Source organism: Adiantum capillus-veneris, chromosome 11, assembly GCF_014529385.1.
Source record: "Adiantum capillus-veneris isolate H3 chromosome 11, ASM1452938v2, whole genome shotgun sequence".
In the NCBI taxonomy this organism is placed as follows: Eukaryota; Viridiplantae; Streptophyta; class Polypodiopsida; order Polypodiales; family Pteridaceae; genus Adiantum; species Adiantum capillus-veneris.
Genome location: NC_140941.1, coordinates 39,049,491 through 39,070,190, shown reverse-complemented (window position 1 = coordinate 39,070,190; position 20,700 = coordinate 39,049,491). Strand labels below are relative to the sequence as shown.

The following is a 20,700-nucleotide window of genomic DNA, read 5'->3' as shown; positions in this document are numbered from 1 at the left end:
CATTTTTTGTGGCGGACTCATGCTATCAAAAAAGGCTTACGCTTGCTGTCGATGGAGAAGCTTTGCACTCCTAAACGTTTTGGTGGACTTAATATCTTGGATTTGCGCAGGCATGTGTATGCGCGGAAAGCCATTTTGTTGCCCACTCTTGTGCAACAAATTCAGCCTTGGACTTTGATGTTTGCATTCCTTGATCAGCACGTCGTTACTTCTGCTTTTGGCCATTGGCAACCCTCTCTCTGGGAGGTGGTTTTTGGCAAGATAGAAGAGCACATTCATGGATGTCCACTTGCTTCCTCCCTAGTATCTGCTTGGAAAGAGGTTACGATGCATTTATCGTGGACTCCTCGGCAAGAAGGTGATTCGATCCGATTGGAAAGTCTCCATTGGAGCCGGGCATTCTCTCTTACCGCTCACCTCGTCAGGCTTACTTTCTCTCTGGTCGTGGCATTCGTGGGGTTGAGGATGTGGTCGATGAGGCTGGATATACTTTTGAGTTTCCCTTTGCTGCTTGTCGTTTTGGGTTGGGCATGCATTGCCGTCAGTTTTGGAGAGAGCTTCAAAGCATGTTGCTCGACTTTTTGCCGGTTTCACCTTTGCCTGATGGTGATCGCATGTTTAATTGGGCCTTTTGGGAAACGCCTTTTCGAGATATTTCTGTGGGTCGAATTTATGCTATTCTTCTACCACGACCATGGCTTGATGGTCATTGTAATGTCATTTGGCGCATGCACAAATCTGACCTCTGGTGAAGGAGGCTCCTCTCTGTCTTGTGGAAAAGCCATTTGCCTTTGAAGGAGCGTCTGTTTCTTTGGCGCTGTTTGCTTGGAGTGCTTCCTGTTGGCACTTTTCTTCGGGCGCGTCATATTCGTCCTTCTTCTTGCGTTCGTTGCTCGAATGTAGAAGAGGATATTTGTCACTTGTTGTGGGATTGCTGCGTTACTAGAGACTTCCTCCACCATGTATCGGCGTGTTTGCGGCTCCGTTTTCTAGGGGTTGTCTTTTACAAAAGGTTCTGGGCATTTGGCATTTTCTCAGCGACGTTACAGTGTTTTGCGGTCTTCTTCATGTGGGTCAGATACTAGGCTTTCTGGAGCGTGTGGAGTCAGCGTAATGCTTACATGTTTCATCGTACTCATGCAGATCCATTCCCTCTCTTCAGGCTTTCTCTTAGGCAATCGTTACGGTTTGTGTGTGTGTAGGGTATGTGTGTGTGTGTGTGGGCCCATCTGTGTGTGTGTGTGTGTATGTGGGTCCATCTGTCGCGTGATCTTCTGCGTTCTGCTCAAGCTCTTTGCGCCTGCGTCAGCGGGCGTGTGTGAGTGTGTGCGTGTGGCGGCAGCCTTCACCTATTTGGCAGTTTCGCGTGCCTGTGTCCTGCGTGCGAGGAGGCCTCTGCTTGTGACTGCACCCGACTGTAGCAAGCGAGAGCTGTGAGAACCCACCATTACTTGCTGCTGTCAGAACCCCACACGACGTGCTGCAAACTCAGACAGAATTCACACGATCTGTTGCAGCCACTGCGCAACCTGCTGCCCTATGTCAACAGAGTCAACATGGTGTGTGTGTGTGTCTTTGCCTTGACAGTCAGCTTCCGATGCAGGTTCTGTAAATCTTTAGGTTTTCAGTTTGAATAAAGTTTTCAAGCAGCAGGTTCCTGTACAGCGAGCTTGTGTGTGTCTGTCGGTGTCGATAGTAGTCAAATATCAAAAAACCCAAAAAAAGAGATTGTGTGTGTGGGAGCTTCACATGGATTCGGCCGAGCAGTGTATATACAAGCGTCGGAAGGCCATGGAATCTTCGGATATGGATGCTTTAAGCCTTATCAAGGAATGTTTGCATGAGGACTTCGAGGATGCACGTGAAGCCTGGGAAGGATCCGCTCCAGTCATGGAAGTGCGCATTCCTATACAAGAGCTTATGGATCCCGTTGCTCAATATGCACTCAACGCGGTGATTCCTTTGTTCCCGAGAAGAATGCCTATGGCTCAGGATGTAGGCCAATAGGTTGATTTCCTGCTCAAACGGCAAGCAGTCCGAGGGGTTTACTTCGGCGCGCGCGGGGTCTATGAAGTTTTGCTGGCCGACATGGATGCTCGGGATGCTTTGCTTGAAATGTCTCCTCTCTTCTTCAATATGCAAATGACTCATGTACTGCCCTCGGCTCTCACCAAGGACTATGAGAGTCTCATTCGTCACAAGTATCTTGTCTGGGTTGAGGTGGTCAATTTTCCTCGCACCTGGTGTCATTTCCTTCCTTTGCTAGCTGCTTAGTTGGGCAAAGTCATTTGCCCTCCGAAGCTGGACACAAATACCAACCGTTTTTGTATTCTGTGGGACACAGATATCCCCACACTAGCAGGTATTTCCACCGATTCTTGGGATGCAGTGGTTGGCAAGCGCCTATTTAAGCTTAAGTGGGGCAAATTTGCAAACTCTTGTTTCCGATGTGGCAAATTCGGTCATATGCAGTCCGAATGTCCGGAACCTAACCTGCAACCACCACCTTCAGCTGTTCCTACTCCTCAACGTCACTCAAATCCGAAATCTTCTGCTGAGATTCAAACCAAAGGTGCTTCAACCTCCTCTCTGACAACCGGGGTGAATAAAGGCAAGGGGAAACAACTACAATTTCCTGCTCTTTCTGCCTCTCCGAATATCAAAGACAAAGGCAAAGAACAGGCTTCGACCTCCCAAACTTGGATGATGCCCAAGGAACTTGTTAAAGCTGCTACAGCCCGTATTCCGGCTTCTTCTCGTAATTATGTGCCCCCTTTGAAGAAAGTTGTTCAGAAAAAGCTCCCTTGTAATGACAATACGTCTTTGGCTGAACCTTGGGACAAGGTGGTCCACTCTTACAAGAAAGTTGTTACAGGTCAAGCCTCTTCATCGCAAGGTGCTTTTACTTTCAATCTTCAGGGTCCAGGTCTTGACCCACCTCCTCAGGTGCTTGCAGTCGGGGAGGATGTGTCAATGGGCACCGCTACTTGAGTTTTCTCCCATTTTCTCATTTTCTCGTCCACTGTATATACCATATCAGAATGCATAGTGCTTTGAATTGCATCTCCTATAATGTGCGTGGGTTATGCAATCACGACAAGTGGCGGTTAACCTAGCACTATGTACATACATGTCAAGCGGATATTGTGGTTCCCCAGGAGCATAACCATCATCAATTTGCAGGACAGACCTCTTACCTTGCAGGCTACTTGATAGCTTATGCGGGCTCGGCCGGCTATTCTGGTGTGCTTATACTTGTTCGACACGAAGTCTTCCCGACCTTGGTTTTTAATGACCCACTGGGAGATGGATGGTCATCCAATGTATTGTTAATGGAGAAGTTTTTGAATTTGGAGGCTTATATGCATACACAGCTTCTGCAGATAGGGCACGGTTGTGGAGTGCTATCTCCTCTTATTGTTGGCGTTCTAATGCATTTCTCTGTGGGGACTTTAATAATGCACCTAACCTTGCAGATAATACTACTTGGCATTCTCACATGCTTCATACGGAACGGAAATCGTGGGATCAATTTATGATGACATGTAATGGGCTTGATTTGTGGTCCCTGTCGCATGTGACTGATCCAGGATTCACTTTTCAACATAATGCTCAATCTATGTATCGCGCTCGGCTAGATCGCTGGTATCTTTTTCACATGCAACAGTATGATGACTTTGTATGCGAGTCGAGGATTGATTATGCTATGTGTCTTTCGGATCATTTTCCTGTATGTTTGAAGCTTCGTTTTGGCTCTTTCGATGCCAATGATCGCTTGCCCAAGAAGAGGCTTTTGCATATTGAGATGAAGTATTTTTCAACACGTGGATTGCAGCAGCGTACCTTTTGTATATGGTATGCACTTTGGTACACTATGTATCAATCTTGTCTTTAAGCTGCAAGTTCAATGTCTTATTACTAATGTTAGGAAAGGCAATGAACCTTTTTGACAACACCCAAGATGATAGTTACTCTTTTTCTAGCTTCACCGATAGTGGTGAGCTAGGTTCTGAAGAAAACTGGGACTTGCCACATGAACAAGGAAGCCATATATGGAGGACTCTTGGTACAATGTTGGGGATCATGATTCTAAGTATTGTCTTGGAAGGAGCTAAAGTGATTATCCTATTCTTCACTTGGGATTCAGTACAAAACATTGAGCTCTCAGTGTATGTCCGATTCAGCTGTGCCCTTTATTAGCTCATACAAACGTAGAAAACAGATGACACTTGAGTCTTCGGAAATGGGTGAAATCCGAGCTTGTTTGTCAGAAGATTTTGAAGGTGCTTGGAACTATTGGGAGGGGCACGAACCCGCTACTGAAGTGCTCATTCCTGTTCAAGCTTTGATGGACACAGTAGCGCAATATGCTTTAAATGCAGTTATTTTGTTCTTTTGGGGCAAGATGCTTACCGCACAAGATGTGGGTCAGTGGGTAGACTTTCTTCTTAAACGCCAGGCGGTTTGAGGTGTTTACTTCGGTGCTAGAGGATTCTATGAAGTTTTTTTGGCAGACACTGATGCATGTAATATGTTGCTTGAGTTGTCTTCGTTGTTCTTTGGTACTCAGATGACTCATGTATTGCCGTGGGCCCTTACCAAGGACTATCAAAGTCTAATCTGTCACAAGTGTCCGGTATGGGTGGGAATTATCGATTTCCCACGCACTTGGCGTCACTTTCTTCCTATGCTTGCCTCACGTTTGGGGGAAGTAATTTGTCCTCCTAAGCTTGATGCCAATACAAATCGCTTTTGTGTGCTTTGGGATACGGATGTTCCCACCCTTGAAGGTATTACTGTCAATTCGGGAGACCCACTCATTGGGAAATGTCCTTTTAAGTTGAGATGGGGAAAAATTTGCAAATTCATGTTTTCGTTGTGGAAAATTTGGACACATGCAATCTGAATGTTCTAAGCCTATTTTGCAACCCCGTCCTTCAGCTGCTCCTTAGCTTGTGGTTTCTACTGAGAGGGAAGTTCCTCATCCCAGATCTGCCGTTGCTGCGGCTTTTGCGTTGCCTGACGTTTTTTCTGTAGATAAAGGCAAGGTCAAACCTGCTGTTTCCCCCAATCCTCAGGGTAAAGGAAAGTCTGTGTCTACTCTTGAAACCAAAAACAAGGGGAAAAAGGTGGACTCGGCGGATGGATCTCCTTTGGTGACTCCCAAGAAAACTATTAAGATGCGTTCGCAGCTCTCCTCTCCTAATTATGTACCTCCTGAAGTGAAATCAGTGGGCAGAAACCTCTTCCCTGTAATGATAATCGCACTCTTGGGGATGCATGGAATAAGGTGGTGCATTCTTACAGAGATGCCGTGGTTCATGGTACTTCTCAATCACTTGCAGGTCTTGTTGCCTTTGAGACAGGCATGCAGAATACTAGGGTTGAGTCACGTGTTGCTGATGTTGATGTGCTTATGGGCACGTCAACTTACTCCCTCCCTTACTTTGCCTCTGTACATATGTCTTCAATGCATAGTTGTGTTAAATGCATTTCATATAATGTGTGTGGGTTATGTAACCCGGACAAATGGAGATTTACCTGGCACTATGTACGTACATGTATGGCAGACATTGTGGTTTTGCAAGAGCATAATCAACATGAATATGTTCGGCAATGCTCCTACTTTGCACGATACTGGATAGCATATGCTGGTTTGTCAGATTTTTCTGGTGTTTTGATTATGGTTAGGCATGAGTTGCAGCCAGTTCTGGCGTATAATGATCCAGAGGGTCGTTGGATGGTGGTCCAATGTACGATCAATGGTCATATTTATGAATTTGGTGGTGTCTATGCGTATATAGCCTCAGGACAACGAGCTACTTTGTGGCATGAGATATATTCTTATCCATGGCTTACCAATGCCCTGCTTTGTGGTGATTTTAACAATGCACTTGCTTTATCGGATAATACCACAGGACATTCCCACATGCTGAGCATAGAATTGCAGGCGTGGACAAATCTTGTTGCATGCACACAGATGTTGGACTTGTGAACCCTCTTGCATCCTAATGTTTCGGGGTACACATTTCAACATAATGCCTTTTCTACATACCGTGCAAGATTAGATGGGTGGTATGTCCTCGGCATGCAACAATTTGATGAGTTTGTATGCGAAATGCGCATAGACCATTCTTTGCTTTTATTTGATCATACTCTTGTTGTGATGTTGTTGCGCTATGGGCAACTATACTCTGATCAGCCTCTTTCTAAGAAACGCCTGCTGCACATCAACAACTCTTATCTTTCGCATGAGACATTCCGCGAGATGATTTATGATGTTATTCCCCCCTTGGTTGCTCAAATGTATCTTGATCCTGATGTTGCTTGGGTTCGCTTTGTTGTACAAGTGCAAAGTGTAATTCAAGACTATGGTAAACAGTACATGTTTCAATTATGCGGCGATGTTGAGGAGGCGAAACATATGTATCAACAGCTCCAACTCTTAGCTGACGCACTTTTGTTGTTCGAAAGTGAATGTTGTTCGAAAGTGAATTCATAGCCCTTTGTCAGGCCCGAGTAAGTTTGCAACATAATGATAAACGAAAATTGGTTAAATGGCAGACTCGTGCTCGCCATCAAGCTTTTGTGGACAAGGGATATGCCTCGAAACAGTTTTTTAAGCACTTGCATCATTCAAGGGCTTCTCAAACTATTAAGCGCATTATGTTCCGACCTGTAGCCTGGACAACCTCAAAGCGTGAGCTTGCGGATGCCATGGTGTCACATTTTAGGAATGTTTTCGCTGCCCCCCCCCGCGGCATCTGCTGAAGTAATTAATGCACGGCAACTTTTGTTATCTACAGTGCATTCAATTGTCCTGCCTCATGATGCTTTGGCCTTGGAGGCGGGTTTTACATAAAATGAATTGCACTCAGCATTGCTTGCTCTTGGCAGATGGCGTTCGCCTGGTTGCGACGGGCTCAATGTGGAATTTTTTGGGAGCCTCTGAAAGAACCTTTGCTTTACATGATGAACCTTGCATGGGCGAAGCAATGTTTGCCGATGTCTTGGAAAGAGGGTTTGCTGAAGTTATTGCCCAAACAAGCGCTTTGTGAGCAGTGATCGCACTGGTGGCTGATAACCCTTTTTCTGGTTATTTATAAAATCTTGGCTAAAATCATTGTAAACCGTATCAAGGAACCTCTTATGGCTGGTATCCATTCTGCGTAGTATGGCTTTATTCCTCGTCCCTAGATTTTGGATAATTCGGCTAATATATTGATTGGAATGGAATATGCAAAGTATATCCAACATGATGTATTTGTGATGCAAGTAGACATTAAAAAGGCTTTCAATACGGTTCAATGGGATTTCATTGTTGCCACGATGCAGGCCCCTTGGATTTGGTCCTAAGATGGTCAATGTGGTCTACTTCTTGTATGCTCGTAGTACATCTTCAGGTCTCCTTGATGGGGAGCTGATAGAACCTTGGGCTCTTGGATGCTCTGTGAGACAGGGTTGCCCGCTTAGCGCCTTGTTGTATGCCATTGCCACCCACCCCTTGTTGCTGTATTTGGATCATTTGATTTCGCTCGGTTGTCTTCATTGGCTGCAATTACCGAATGGCAAAGACTTCGCAGGGCAGGCCTATGCTGACGATTCATTGTTCATGCCTCACAATTACCAGGGTGATGTGCGGGAAATTATGCAGGCATTGGATACATTTGGCCTGGCAGTAGGCCTTAAGGTTATCTTTCACAAATCTAAACTCTCGCCTCTTGATATTTGTGACTGGCATCATCTTCTGTGGCCTGGTGAGATTCTTGATCCGCATGTGGTGGTCAGGCACTTAGGATACCCTATCGGCTGGCAAGTAACCAATACTTAGCAAATTGATTGGGTTATGCAAAGATTGAATGTCAAATTGCACTATTGGAAACTGTCTACATGGCCGCTACATGTTCGACTTCGTATTGTGCAAAGTATCATGATGGCATATGTTCAATTTTACTTGCCGTTGTTGCATTGACCTCGCTCTCGTCTCTCATTGCTTATGCCTAATATTGTATCTAACTTGTGGTGCACTAGTTATCATAAGAAAGGCCTTCGTTTGTGAGCAATGCAGAAGCTTTGCAGTCCGAAGCGTCTTGGGGGGCTGAATATTTTGGACCTTCGACGCCATGCATTGGTAAGGAAGGCTATGTTATTACCTACTCTTGTGCGGCAATCTCAACCATGGACAGTTAGGGTTGCTGATCTATGTCGGCACGTTACCACTCCCGCTTTTGGTCATTGGCAGACTTCCCTTTGGGAGATTGTGTTTGGCAAGATGGATGGTTATGTTCCTGGTTGCTTATGCACCTCTGCCTTGCTCTCCGCTTGGAAAGATGTTACGGATCATCTCTACTAGCATGGCAGGCAGCAAGCAGATGGGAATTCCTTGCGTTTGGAAAGCATTGATTGGAGTAAGGTGTTCTCAATTTTCCTGGTCGATCAATCGCCTCGTCAAGCCTACTTCCTCTCTGGTCGTGGCGTATGCATAGTGGATGATGCGGTGGATTTATATGGGAAGTTGCTTACTTTTTCTCAGGCAGCAACACGCTTTGGGTTGGGCATGAATTATCGTCGGATTTGGAGCCTGATTCAGCATATGCTGGCTGATTTCCTCCCTATTCCGTCGCTGGTAGGTGGTTGTCGTATGTAGGATTGGACTTAATTGGACACTTCTGTGGATGCGATTTCTGCCCAAAATATCTATGCTTCTCTTGTGCAAGACTCTTGGCTGGCTGATCACTGTAATGCGCTCTGGGCTTTTTGCCCAAATTTGAACGATGGTGGAGACAGGCTATCACTGCGATTTGGAAGTCTCACTTGCCTCTTAAGGAGTGTCTGTTTCTTTGGCGTTGTTTGCTGGGAGTTCCTCCGGTTGGAACTCTCCTTGCAGCGCGTCACATTAGCTCCTCTCGTTGTGTCAGGTGCTCCGTTGTTGATGAGAATGTCAAACATCTGCTTTGGGATTGTCGCTGCAGTAGGACATTGCTTCGATGCATTTCTGATTGTATGAATCTTCGATTTCCCTCGATGGTTTTCCACAAATGTTTCTGGCTTTTTGACATTCTTCCGACTTCCCTTCAACGTTTCGCCTTATTTTTCGTATGGGTCAGATTTTGGTCGCTGTGGTCTTTGTGGCACCATCGCAATCTCCGTATGTTTCACCGTCGTGAGGTGGATCCTTTTCCATCCTTCAATATTTGGTTGAGGCAATCGCTACATTTTGCCTTTGACACTCGGGACATATCCCTAGAAATCTTGCAACTCTTCTATGTTTGCTTTTAGCAATTTTACATCGCAGAACACAGTTGTGTTCTCTTCCTTGTATCTGATCTTTTTGGTGGGTTTTCCTCGCTTTCAGGTTTCCCACTGGCAAATTAATCAAATCAGATTTACAAAAAAAGTGTGTGTGTTTAATGCACATTACAAAAAAACGTGTGTTTAATGCATATTAACTGATTATAGATTCTCAAAAACATAATATAATAGCTAGTGTACCAGAAAATAAGAGGGCTGTTGATGGAGCTTCAATGCTCAATGTTTATCTATATGCTCCGGAAAGTACACAACGTAAAAATGCAACCCTAGTTGTAGCGCAGATAGTGTGTCGTGCTGTCTACAGTGGGTGCTCCTCAGTGCAATGTGCGGGACAATCTCACTCAGAACAGACTGAAAATAAAGGAACAATAGACAACAACTGAGCTCACAGAGACAGAGACACAACAGCAGCAGACCACAACAAATGACTCGACTATCTCAAAGAACTGATACAGACTCTGGCGTGGCAGCACACTCAGCTCCAGCCCATGACTCACAGGTACAATGGGGTGTGGAGGCCCAGATGTGCAGGGATGGTGAAGACGTGCTGTGTATAGACTCGCTACTCCTAATGACGACGCTGGACCATAGAGCTAGAAGATGATCCGATAACCCGACAGCTACTACTCATATGTACAATCATAAAGAGCCACCAACGGCTCATAAATGTCAACCATCTAAATCTATCCCCAACTGAGTGGTGGTGACCTGGCCACGATGTCCACTAGACCACCATCCGTATCCCCTGCCACGTGTCACTGCCCAGCCAAGAGAGTCCGTCCAGTCCAGTGTGAACCAGCCTCAGCCAACAATACTAACTGTGTGTTCTGTGAAAGTGACACTCTAGCCTGCTACACTAGTCAGCTCCATCGTGTGGCAATGGTGGGTGTGAGATGTCATGCATGGAAGAGTGCACTGTGAGGACTCTAGTGGTTATTGCAGGGTCATATGTTCCCTCTTGCTACCTTTCATGGAGATGTTACTGATCTTGTACCCTGATGTCTAGGCGGCTTCCCCCTGTGTTGGTGTGCTGGTCTGTATCTAGGAGCTGTCGATTGTCGACAAGCTTTGATCTCCTCTGCTTTATTAAGGGTGACTATCTTGATGCTTTGGTCACTGATCCCATGATACATTGGAATACTCATATTGCGGTTTCTTATCACTGATCAGTCCAAACTTAAAAACTCCGGGATGCTCTAGTGTCCCGTGACGCATCAGAATTAGTCGTTCTGGATGGAGCCATTCGCGTTTTTAGATGCTCTAGTCACCGGTCTTGTGTTACACTAGAGATATCTGTCTAGCAAATTTTCCCCTTCAAGATGCTATGGTCATCCCTGTTTTTGACACACCAAGAATGCATGTTATAGATGGTCTAAGAGGTATTTTGTTTACAATGCTCTACATTCCAGATGATCTCTTTGGAATCCCGTCGATCCCCAATTCTGATTACTAATTGCCCGCACATAGAAGAATTATATTTAGATTGCTCAACAGTTGTTCAGAAGTAGCTAGTTTAGCAACACCTAGTTCTACACCCAGTTTCGGGCATCGATTTGGTTAATGGAGATTTTGTAGTATGCGTGATAGTGCTGATGGTTATGTTGTTTAGTGGATGACTATTACATGTCTATACTTGCACTTTGTTTGGAGGCGAATGTGGGCTTTTCCTGGGTAGGTATATAAGATACGGTGTGTGGCACCTACTTGAAGGCTCGAAGCCCAGCGCTGGCTTTATGGGTGGTTAATTTCTTGGTTTGTTGGTTTGAATTATACATTAGGTAAGCTTCCAGATTGATTGTGCATAGATACATTATTTTCATGAGAATTGCACTGAGTGGATCATATTGTTGCTACATTGGTTTTGCAGATAGCATGTGGTGAGAACCATAGTGTGGCCTTATCCATTGACGGCCAGGTGAGTGTTGAAGTTTGAAATTATTTCTCTTTGTTGTGTTTGAGTTTTGGTCAAGATTTCCTCAAGGTAACAATTTATAATAACAGACCTAGAAAATCAGGTCATGTTTTTGGTGAACAAAATTTTGGAGAATTGTAGTTGAGGAGGCTTCTTGTCGTTTGGATGTGGCTGCTTGTATCCTAGACAGTCCCCCGCCTGATTTAACACCTCAAAGGAAATTTTAGAGATTTTGTAGAGCTGGAAGGTTTTCTTGCACAGACATATCAGACATTAAACTCTGAGCAATTGCTAGACTGCAGCATATTGTGGTTGTTTGGTGTTCAGTAATTAGTGATTATGGGGGATACATTAAGCTTGCATTCATGGCTTAATTGTAGAGTTGATTAGAGTATGTTAATGATAATTAGAGAGACTCAATAGAAAGACACCTTGAACATAAACTTGGCTTAATTGGAATGAGCAAAATGAATCAAGTATAAGGGTCATTATATAGGCATAGGAGGAGAGCTTCAACTGACATCATTGATGATGGAAGGCTCAATTCACCACCAACTCTTGTATAGCAAGTGGGAGGTGTGTGTGAGTGTGTGGCATGGTGTGTGTGTGTGTGTTCCCCCCTTGGTTGCTCAAAGTAGATTTACAAAAAAAGAAAAAAAGTGTGTGTTCCCCCCTTGGCTGATCAAATGTATCTTGATCCTGATGTTGCTTGGGTTCGCTTTGTTGTACGAGTGCAAAGTGTAATTCAGGACTATGGTAAGCAGTACATGTTTCAATTACGCGGCGATGTTGAGGAGGCCAAACAGATGTATCAACAGCTCCAACTCTTAGTTGACGCACGTTTGTTGTCAGAAAGTGAATTGATAGCCCTTTGTCAGGCCCGAGTAAGTTTGCAGCATAATGATAAACAAAAATTGGTTAAGTAGCAGACTCGTGCTCGCCATCGAGCTTTTGTGGACAAGGGATATGCCTCGAAACAGTTTTTTAAGCACTTGCATCATTCAAGGGCTTCTCAAACTATTAAGCGGGTAATGTTCCGACCTGGAGCTTGGACAACCTCAAAGTGTGAGCTTGCGGAGGCCATGGTGTCACATTTAAGAAATGCCCCCCCCCTCGGCATCTGCTGAAGTTATTAATGCATGCCAACTTTTGTTATCTACGGTGCATTCAATTGTCTTGCCTCATGATGCTTTGGCCTTGGAGGCGGATCTTACAGAAAATGAATTGCACTCGGCATTGCTTGCTCTTGGCAGATGGCGTTTGCCTGGTTGGGACGGGCTCAGTGTGGAATTTTTTATCTCCTTTTGGGAGCCTCTAAAAGAACCTTTGCTTTACATGATGAACATTGCATGGGTGAAGCAGTGTTTGCTGATGTCTTGGAAAGAGGGTTTGCTGAAGTTACTGCCCAAACAAGCGCTTTGTGAGCAGTTCTCGAGTCCTACGGAGAGTCGCCTCCACGTGGTGGGACTGGATTATAACCGAGAACTCTCCATTGCCTCTTACGGATCTTCTAGCGGATGGGTGACGCTCAACCCGTGAAGATTTAACCCCCAAGCGGATGAGGTAACTTGTCCCTTGTTGGTTTTTTGAACGCATTACACCCAAGGGTATTGAACGCATTATGCCTTATACCTGGGCTAAAGGTAGGGATCTTCCACTACTTGGGTAATTCCCAATCCGTGAAGATCTAGCTTCCAAGCGGATGAGGTAACTCACCACTTGGGGCATTTGAACGCATTACACCCGATGTTTGTCCTCTGGGTATTGAACGCATTACGCCTTGTCCCTAGGCTAAAGGTTAGTCTCTTGAGGACTTTAGGAGGGTGGGGTAACTCACCTTCCTGAAGTTGGCGAAGAGCCCCCTGAGGGGGGTTTTTGGACATCTCGGGCCCACCCCACGGGGTGCTTGGGAGGGAGGTGTAAAAGCCTTGCTCCCCCCAGACCTGGGTCAGAGGCGCTCTCCCTATTGGGCCACGGGAGGGGGAGAAAGGAGTGGTGGCTCCCCTTGAGCTGCGGAGGGATGAGTCTCGAGCAGTACCCCCCAATCAAGTGCGAAAGGGTGGGTGTGTTCTGAACCAAAAAGGTAGAAGGACTCACTCCATGGTGAGATCCAAACTCCACTTTTCGATGTGCGGGAGTGGGGTATGTTGTGTAAACCTCCCCCTTGCCGGCCAAGCAACGGGATGAGGGGAAATAACTGGTGCCCACCCTTTGGACCACGGGGGGATGGGAGCCAAGTGGTCTCTCTCCCAGCCCCTGCGGGAGAGGGTATTCAAGGGACCCCTTATGAAAATTACAACCATATATATAAACGCTCTTGCTTTCTAGCGCTCATTCTTTCAAATTCTCCTATTCTCAAAGCTACCTATTCTCTCAAAGCTTACTATACTCTCAAAAGCATACTATACTCTCAAAGCGATGACGAACTTGTGTTCAGTGAGTGCTATGAGCACCTTGCACACCTCTACTGGAAGGAACGAACTCCATCGGCAATCACGGACAATGCCTACTGGGAGGAACGAACCTCAGAGGAAAACAGGTAGGGTACCTGGGAGGCAGAACCCCGGGAACAATCAGGTGTGTCAGCTCTTACCCTGCGAAGCACCTCGAGCAGAGGGATCGGACCCTCTGCGCCTGGGGTGGATAGACCACCCCGCGAGGTGGGGGATTTTACCTTGCGAAGCACCTCAAGCAGGGGGAATGAGTCACTGCATGGGGTGGGGTAATTTACCTTGCAAAGCACCTCAAGCGGGGGGAACGAGTCACTGCATGGGGTGGGTGAATTTACCTTAGCCTGCGTTGAGGCCTCGAGTGGGGGGATTGGACCCCCCACTCTTGGGGTGGTAGACCACCCCGCGAGGCTCGAGCTAGTGACATCAGGCAAATGGAACGAGTGTGCATGACACGTCTGACACTAGCAACGTTGAAACGTGGAGTAGCCTTTGGTGAATTTGGTTTAGCATGTGTTTGGGGAGCGGACAATCATAGCATCCGCAACTTATAGAGGCAGTTGGAGATTGCGAGAGTGGGAGCTAGTGTGATCAAAGTTAGAAAAGCTACCAGCTTGCAATGTAGGAATGTACACTTTGATCTCTATACCCACTCTCTTAGCACAACTGAAGCGCTCGTAGGTAAGCTAGATGCAGAATAGCGCTTCAGCAGATGGAGATGCAGACTGTCGAGATCGTACCGAGACCGGGCCCGTAGACCAAGTTCTTCCTCCACCACCGGGGAGCAGTCCGTCAACCACGTTAAGATAACCACCTTCAACGCATGGGACAAGTGGGACGAGAGGCATTCGTGCCTGGCGTTGGAGCCCTATAAGTTTGCCGGCTATGAATAAACTCGTGGATACCTGCTGCAGCTCAATAGGAGCACTATAGTGAATAGGAGGGAGGAGAGAATGCTGGCTCTCGTGAGAGTAGGTGGACTCAAACTAGCTGATAGTTATATGCGCGGACATAGCATTTGCACGTTGTGCTCCCAGTTAGAGGGTCGTTCGCTTTCGCATTTGTTGATGAATTGTTCGGCGGTTGATGATTCTTAGGGGAGATGGCTAAACCGATTCAACTCCACCTTCAACGCACTCGACCCTTCGTTGGACCCTAAAGAAAGGACTGTTATCCTCCTTGGTGGAGAGGCTCGCGGGAAGCGGATGCCCTTCTGGGTACGCCGTGATCCGCACTCGAGGGACGGAACCGCAGGGCACGTGCCTGTGGCGAAGTTCCTCGGTGAAGTTGTACCCCGGTACTTGGGTGCTCTGCATAGGCGGATGGGGAGATAATGCTTCCCTTCCTATGCTATATTTTGAATCCGATCCCTCTCGGGGGAAATGACGTAATTCTCCCCAAGCGAAGCCAGATGAGCTATAAGACGCCCAAGTGCCATTCCCCCCCGGGGGGGGTCAACTTCACCTGAAAAGGGGTTGGGAGGTGCAAAAGGGAGACACCACCAGCCCCAGCGGACGCCACCTGTGAGCTGACACCCTTCCAAACGGGTATGGCATTTCCTAGGGGAAAACCGTCGGGTTTCAAAGGCAGCTTAGTGGGTCTCTCAAGGGAACAGTCATTGCCCTAAGAGTGTAGATAATTCTGGCCTCCCGCAGGTTAGAGGAAACTAGTGACAAAAGCGTCTGCCTTTGGCTTTTGGGTGCATAGTCCTGGTCGTTCTTCTTGTTCACTTTTATGGTGTATGAGGAGAGCGGCCGGGCGTGCCCTACCCGACTCCGAAAACAAAACAAAACAAAAGTAGTTATCGCATTGGCGGCCGATAACCCTTATGCTGGTTATTTATAAAATCTTGACTAAAATCATTGTGAACCGTATCAAGGAACCTCTTATGGCTGGTATCCATTCTGCGCAGTATGGCTTTATTCCTCATCGCCAGATTTTGGATAATTTGGCTAATGTATTGATTGGAATGGAATATGCAAAGTATACCCATCAGGATGTACTTGTGATGCAAGTAGACATTGAAAAGGCTTTCGATACGGTTCAACGGGACGATTCATTGTTCATGCCTCGCAATAACCAGGGTGATGTGCATGAATTTATACAGGCATTGGATACATTTGGCGTGGCAGCAGGCCTTAAGGTTAACTTTCACAAATCCAAACTCTTGCCTCTGGATGTTTGTGACTGGCATCATCTTCTGTGATGTGGTGAGATTCTTGATCAGCATGTGGTGGTCAAGCACTTAGGAATGAATGTCAAATTGCACAATTGGGAACTGTCTACATGGCCGCTACATGTTCGAGTTCGTATTGTGCAAAGTATCATGATGGCATATGTTCAATTTTACTTGCCGTTGTTGCACTGGCCTCGCTCTCGTCTCTCATTGCTTATGTCTAATATTGTATCTCACTTGTGGTGCACTAGTCCTCATAAGAAAGGCCTCCGTTTGTTAGCAATGCAGAAACTTTGCACTCCGAAGCGTCTTGGGGGGCTGAATATTTTGGACCTTCGACGCCATGCATTGGCAAGGAAGGCTATGTTATTACCTACTCTTGTGCGGCAATCTCAGCCATGGACAGTTATGGTTGCTGATCTATGTCGGCACGCTACCACTCCCGCTTTTGGTCGTTGGCAGACTTCCGTTTGGGAGATTGTGTTTGGCAAGATGGATGGTTATGTTCCTGGTTTCTTATTCACCTCTGCCTTGCTCTCCGCTTGGAAAGATGTTACGGATCATCTCTATTGTTTGGAAAGCATTCATTGGAGTAAGGTGTTCTCTCTTACCTTGGTTGACAATCGCCTCGTCAAGCCTACTTTCTCTCTGGTCGTTAAGTATGCACAGTGGATGATGTGGTGGATTCATCTGGGAATTTGCTTACTTTTTCTCAGGCAGGAGCACGCTTTGGGTTGGGCATGCATTATCATCGGATTTGGAGCTTGATTCAGCATATGCTGGCTGATTTCCTCCCTATTCCGTCGCTGGTAGGTGGTTGTCGTATGCAGGATTGGACTTTATGGGACACTGCTCTGGATGCGATCTCTGCCCAAAATATCTATGCTTCTCTTGTGCAAGACTCTTGGTTGGCTGATCACTGTAATGCGCTGTGGGCTTTGCGCAAATCTGAACGATGGTGGAGACAGGCTATCACTGCGATTTGGAAGTCTCACTTGCCTCTTAAGGAGTGTCTGTTTCTTTGGCGTTGTTTGCTGGGAGTTCCTCCGGTTGGAACTCTCCTTGCAGCGCGTCACATTAGCTCCTCTCGTTGTGTCAGGTGCTCCGTTGTTGATGAGAATGTCAGACATCTGCTTTGGGATTGTCGCTGCAGTAGGACATTGCTTCGATGCGTTTCTGCTTGTATGAATCTTCGATTTCCCTCGATGGTTTTCCACAAATGTTTCTGGCTTTTTGACATTCTTCCGACTTCCCTTCAACGTTTCGCCTTATTTTTTGTATGGGTCAGATTTTGGTCCCTATGGTCTTTGTGGCACCATGGCAATCTCCGTATGTTTCACCGTCGTGAGGTGGATCCTTTTCCATCCGTCAAGATTTGGTTGAGGCAATCGCTATATTTTGCCTTTGACACTGGGGACATATCCCTAGAAATCTTGCAAGTCTTCTATGTTTGGTTAGGCATGAGCTACAACCAATTCTGGTGAGGAATTATCCGAGGGGTCATTGGATGATTGTGCAATGCTTGTTAAATGGTCAGATTTATGAAATTGGAGGTTTGTATGCATATATAACTGCTGGGCAAAGGGCTGCCTTATGGCGAGATATCTCTTCTTATCCATGGACATCCAATGCACTTCTTTGTGGCAATTTTAGTAATACTCCTGATGTGGGTGATAGCACCACAGGTACTTCTCACATGTGGCTTGTGGAGAGACAAGCATGGGATCAACTTTTGGTTTCTGCGTAGTTGTTTGACTTGTGGCGTTCTCTTTATCCGGACGGCACGAGTTTCACCTTTCAGCATGTTGCTCATCACTCGTATCGTGCACGTTTGGATAGATGGTATGTTCTACACAGAGAGCAATATAATGACTTTACATGTGATATGAAAATGGGCAAGTCTTTGCAGATGTCTGATCATCACCCCTGTGATATTGAATTTGTACTTTGGGCAATCGCTTCATGATAGACCTCTTTCTCGGATGTGTCTGTTGCATATTAATAATGCTTACCTTACCCATGACGCTTTTCGAGATATGATTGCTAGACTTGTTCCCCCCTTGATGGTTCACATGCATCTTGATCTTGACGTTGCGTGGTTTCAATTTATTGTGCGAGTGCAGTGTGCTATCCAGGATTATGGCAAACAATATTTGCATTGGACGCGCGACAAAGTTATGGATGCTAAACAGGCTTGTCAACATTTGCAGGAATTGGCTAATTCGAGGCCTTTATCTGACTATGAATTATCGGAGTTGTGTGAAGCCCATGTATGCATACAACTTGATGATAAACGGAAGCTTGAAAGGTGGCAAACACAGGCTTGTCAACTGGCTTTTATGGATAGAGGATGTGCTTCGAAGCAATTTTTCAAGCATTTGCATCACACAAGACTTTCTCAGAGCATCAAGTGTGTAAAGACTCCTTCAGGTGTTTGGACATCCTCTAAACAGGAACTTGCTGACGCCATGGTCTTGCATTATACACAGGTTTTTGTTGCTTCGCCTCAAGAATCGTCAGCGGTGTATCAAGCTCGACGGTTGCTGCTCTCTCATGTACGCCCGATCATTTCTTATCAGGATGCACTTTCCCTTGAGGAACCTTTTAGTGATTCTGAATTGCACAGTGCGTTGCTTTCATTGGGCCGCTGGCGATCTCCTGGCTGGGATGGCCTCACTGTGGAGTTCTTTCTCTCTTTTTGGGAGACTTTAAAAGAGCCCTTGCTTTTCATGATGAATGAAGTGTGGAAAACACAAGATTTTCCGTTTTCTTGGAAAGAGGGCCTGCTTAAATTGTTGCCCAAACAGCCACTTTGTGAGCATTTCTCGCACTGGAGACCGATCACGTTGATGCATATCGTGTATAAGATTTTGGCTAAGTTATTGGCGAACAGAATTAAGGATCACCTTTTTGTAGGAATACATCAATCTCAACATGGTTTCATACCACGTCGGCAAATTAATGACAACTTGGCTAATGTGATGATTGGCATGGAATACGCAATGTATACGCAGCAGGATGTGCTTGTCATGCAGGTGGATATTGAAAGGGCTTTCGATACTGTGCAGTGGGACTACATTGCAACCACGATGCGTAGTCTTGGGTTTGGTCCTAAATTTGCCGATATGGTTTATTTCTTGTATGCTTGCAGTTCGTCTTCGGGGATCCTTGATGGTGAGCTGACGGACTCTTGGCCCCTTGGTTGCTCGGTTAAACAAGGATGTCCCCTTAGTGCATTGTTGTATGCTATTGCCACTCATCCTTTGTTGATGCATCAGGAGCATTTGACTTCCACTGGTTCTCTTCATGGCCTGTAGTTACCGTCGGGTCGCAACTTCGTCGGGCAGGCTTATGCCGATGACTCGTTGTTCATGCCTCGTAATTGTCAAATTGAATTCAAGTGATCATGGAAGCTTTGGAGATGTATGGGCTTGCAACGGGTCTTCAAGTCAATTTTCGCAAATCGAAGCTTCTACCACTGACTTCTTGCGATTGGCATGATTTGCTGTGGCCGGGAGAGATTGTTCCTCCGAATGTGATTGTAAGGCACTTGGGGTACCCCATTGGTTGGAATGTTACCCATACTCAAAAAGTGGATTGGGTCATGCAACGTTTGAACGTCAAATTGCATTACTGAAAATTGTCCACTTGGCGACTGCATGTCCGGCTGCGAATTGTTCAGAGTATCATAATGGCTTATGTTGAGTTTTATTTGCCGTTGTTGTATTGGCCTCGACATTGTCTCACGTCACTTATGTCATTGATTTTATCTCATTTGTGGCGCACTCATGATAAAAAAGGCTTGCGATTGATGTCAATGGAGAAACTTTGCACTCCAAAGCGCTATGGTGGTCTCAATATCTTGGACTTGCGACGTCATGTTCTTGCCCGGAAAGCTATGTTGTTGCCGGCTCTTGTGCAATAAACTCAGCTGTTGGTCCTTATGCTCGCCTCCTTGTGTCGGCAAATTGTTACTTCCTCATTTGGTCATTGGAAACCATCTTTTTGGGAGGTTGTGTTTGGTAGGATGGAAGGGCACGTTCGCATATGCCCTATCACCTCCAATTTTATTTCTGATTGGAAGGAAGTTACAATGCATTTATCATGGTCCATTCGTCAGCATCAAGAAGGGAATTCACTTCGATTAGAGAGTCTTCATTGGAGTCGGGTATTCTCTCCGGCTTTGGTTGACCGCTCGTCCCGTCAGGCCTACTTTCTTCCTTGTCGTGGTGTGCGAGTTGTTGACGATGTCGTTGATGACACAGGGTACACTTTTCAGTTTTCCTTTGCTGCTACTCGTTTTGGGTTGGGCATGCATTACCGTCAATTCTGGAGATAGCTTTAGCTCATGCTGGTTGAGTTTTTGCCTGTTCCACCTTTGGTTGCTGGGGATCGCATGTCTGATTGGTGTCTCCGAGACATGCCTTTTGAAGCCATGTCTGCTAGTAAGGTTTATGCTCTTATTTTGCCTCAACCCTCGATTGCTGATCATTGTAATGCATTATGGTCGATGCATAAATCTGATACTTGGTGGAAGAAAGCGCTTGCTGCCCTTTGGAAGAGCCATTTGCCTTTAAGGAGAGATTGTTTCTCATGCGATGCTTGGTTGGCGTCCTTCCAGTGGGTGCTTTTCTCAATGTACGTCAAATTTGCTCCTCCCGTTGTGTTCGTTGCTTGGTTGCAGAGGAGACTGTTAGTCATCTCCTTTGGGATCGTTGCGTCACTAGAGAGTTTCTTCGTTTCATAGCCGCTGGCATGCGGCTTCGATTCCCCTCCATGGTTTTTCACAAAAGGTTTTGGGCTTTCGGCATTCTCCCACCTTCTTCACAACAATTTGCAGTTTTCTTTAT

General features: G+C 46.0%; 1 protein-coding gene across 3 annotated transcripts in view; it reads left to right on the top strand.

Annotated features, from left to right (window-relative positions):
- Window positions 1-20,700, top strand: part of LOC147447124 (uncharacterized) — a 326,621-nt gene that overhangs the window by 91,595 nt on the left and 214,326 nt on the right. For all 3 annotated transcript variants that reach the window (XM_086523017.1, XM_086523016.1, XM_086523015.1), the window contains one exon: window positions 11,180-11,227. In XM_086523017.1, coding sequence (XP_086379143.1) covers window positions 11,180-11,227 — 48 coding nt within the window. The remainder of the gene's footprint in view (window positions 1-11,179; window positions 11,228-20,700) is intronic.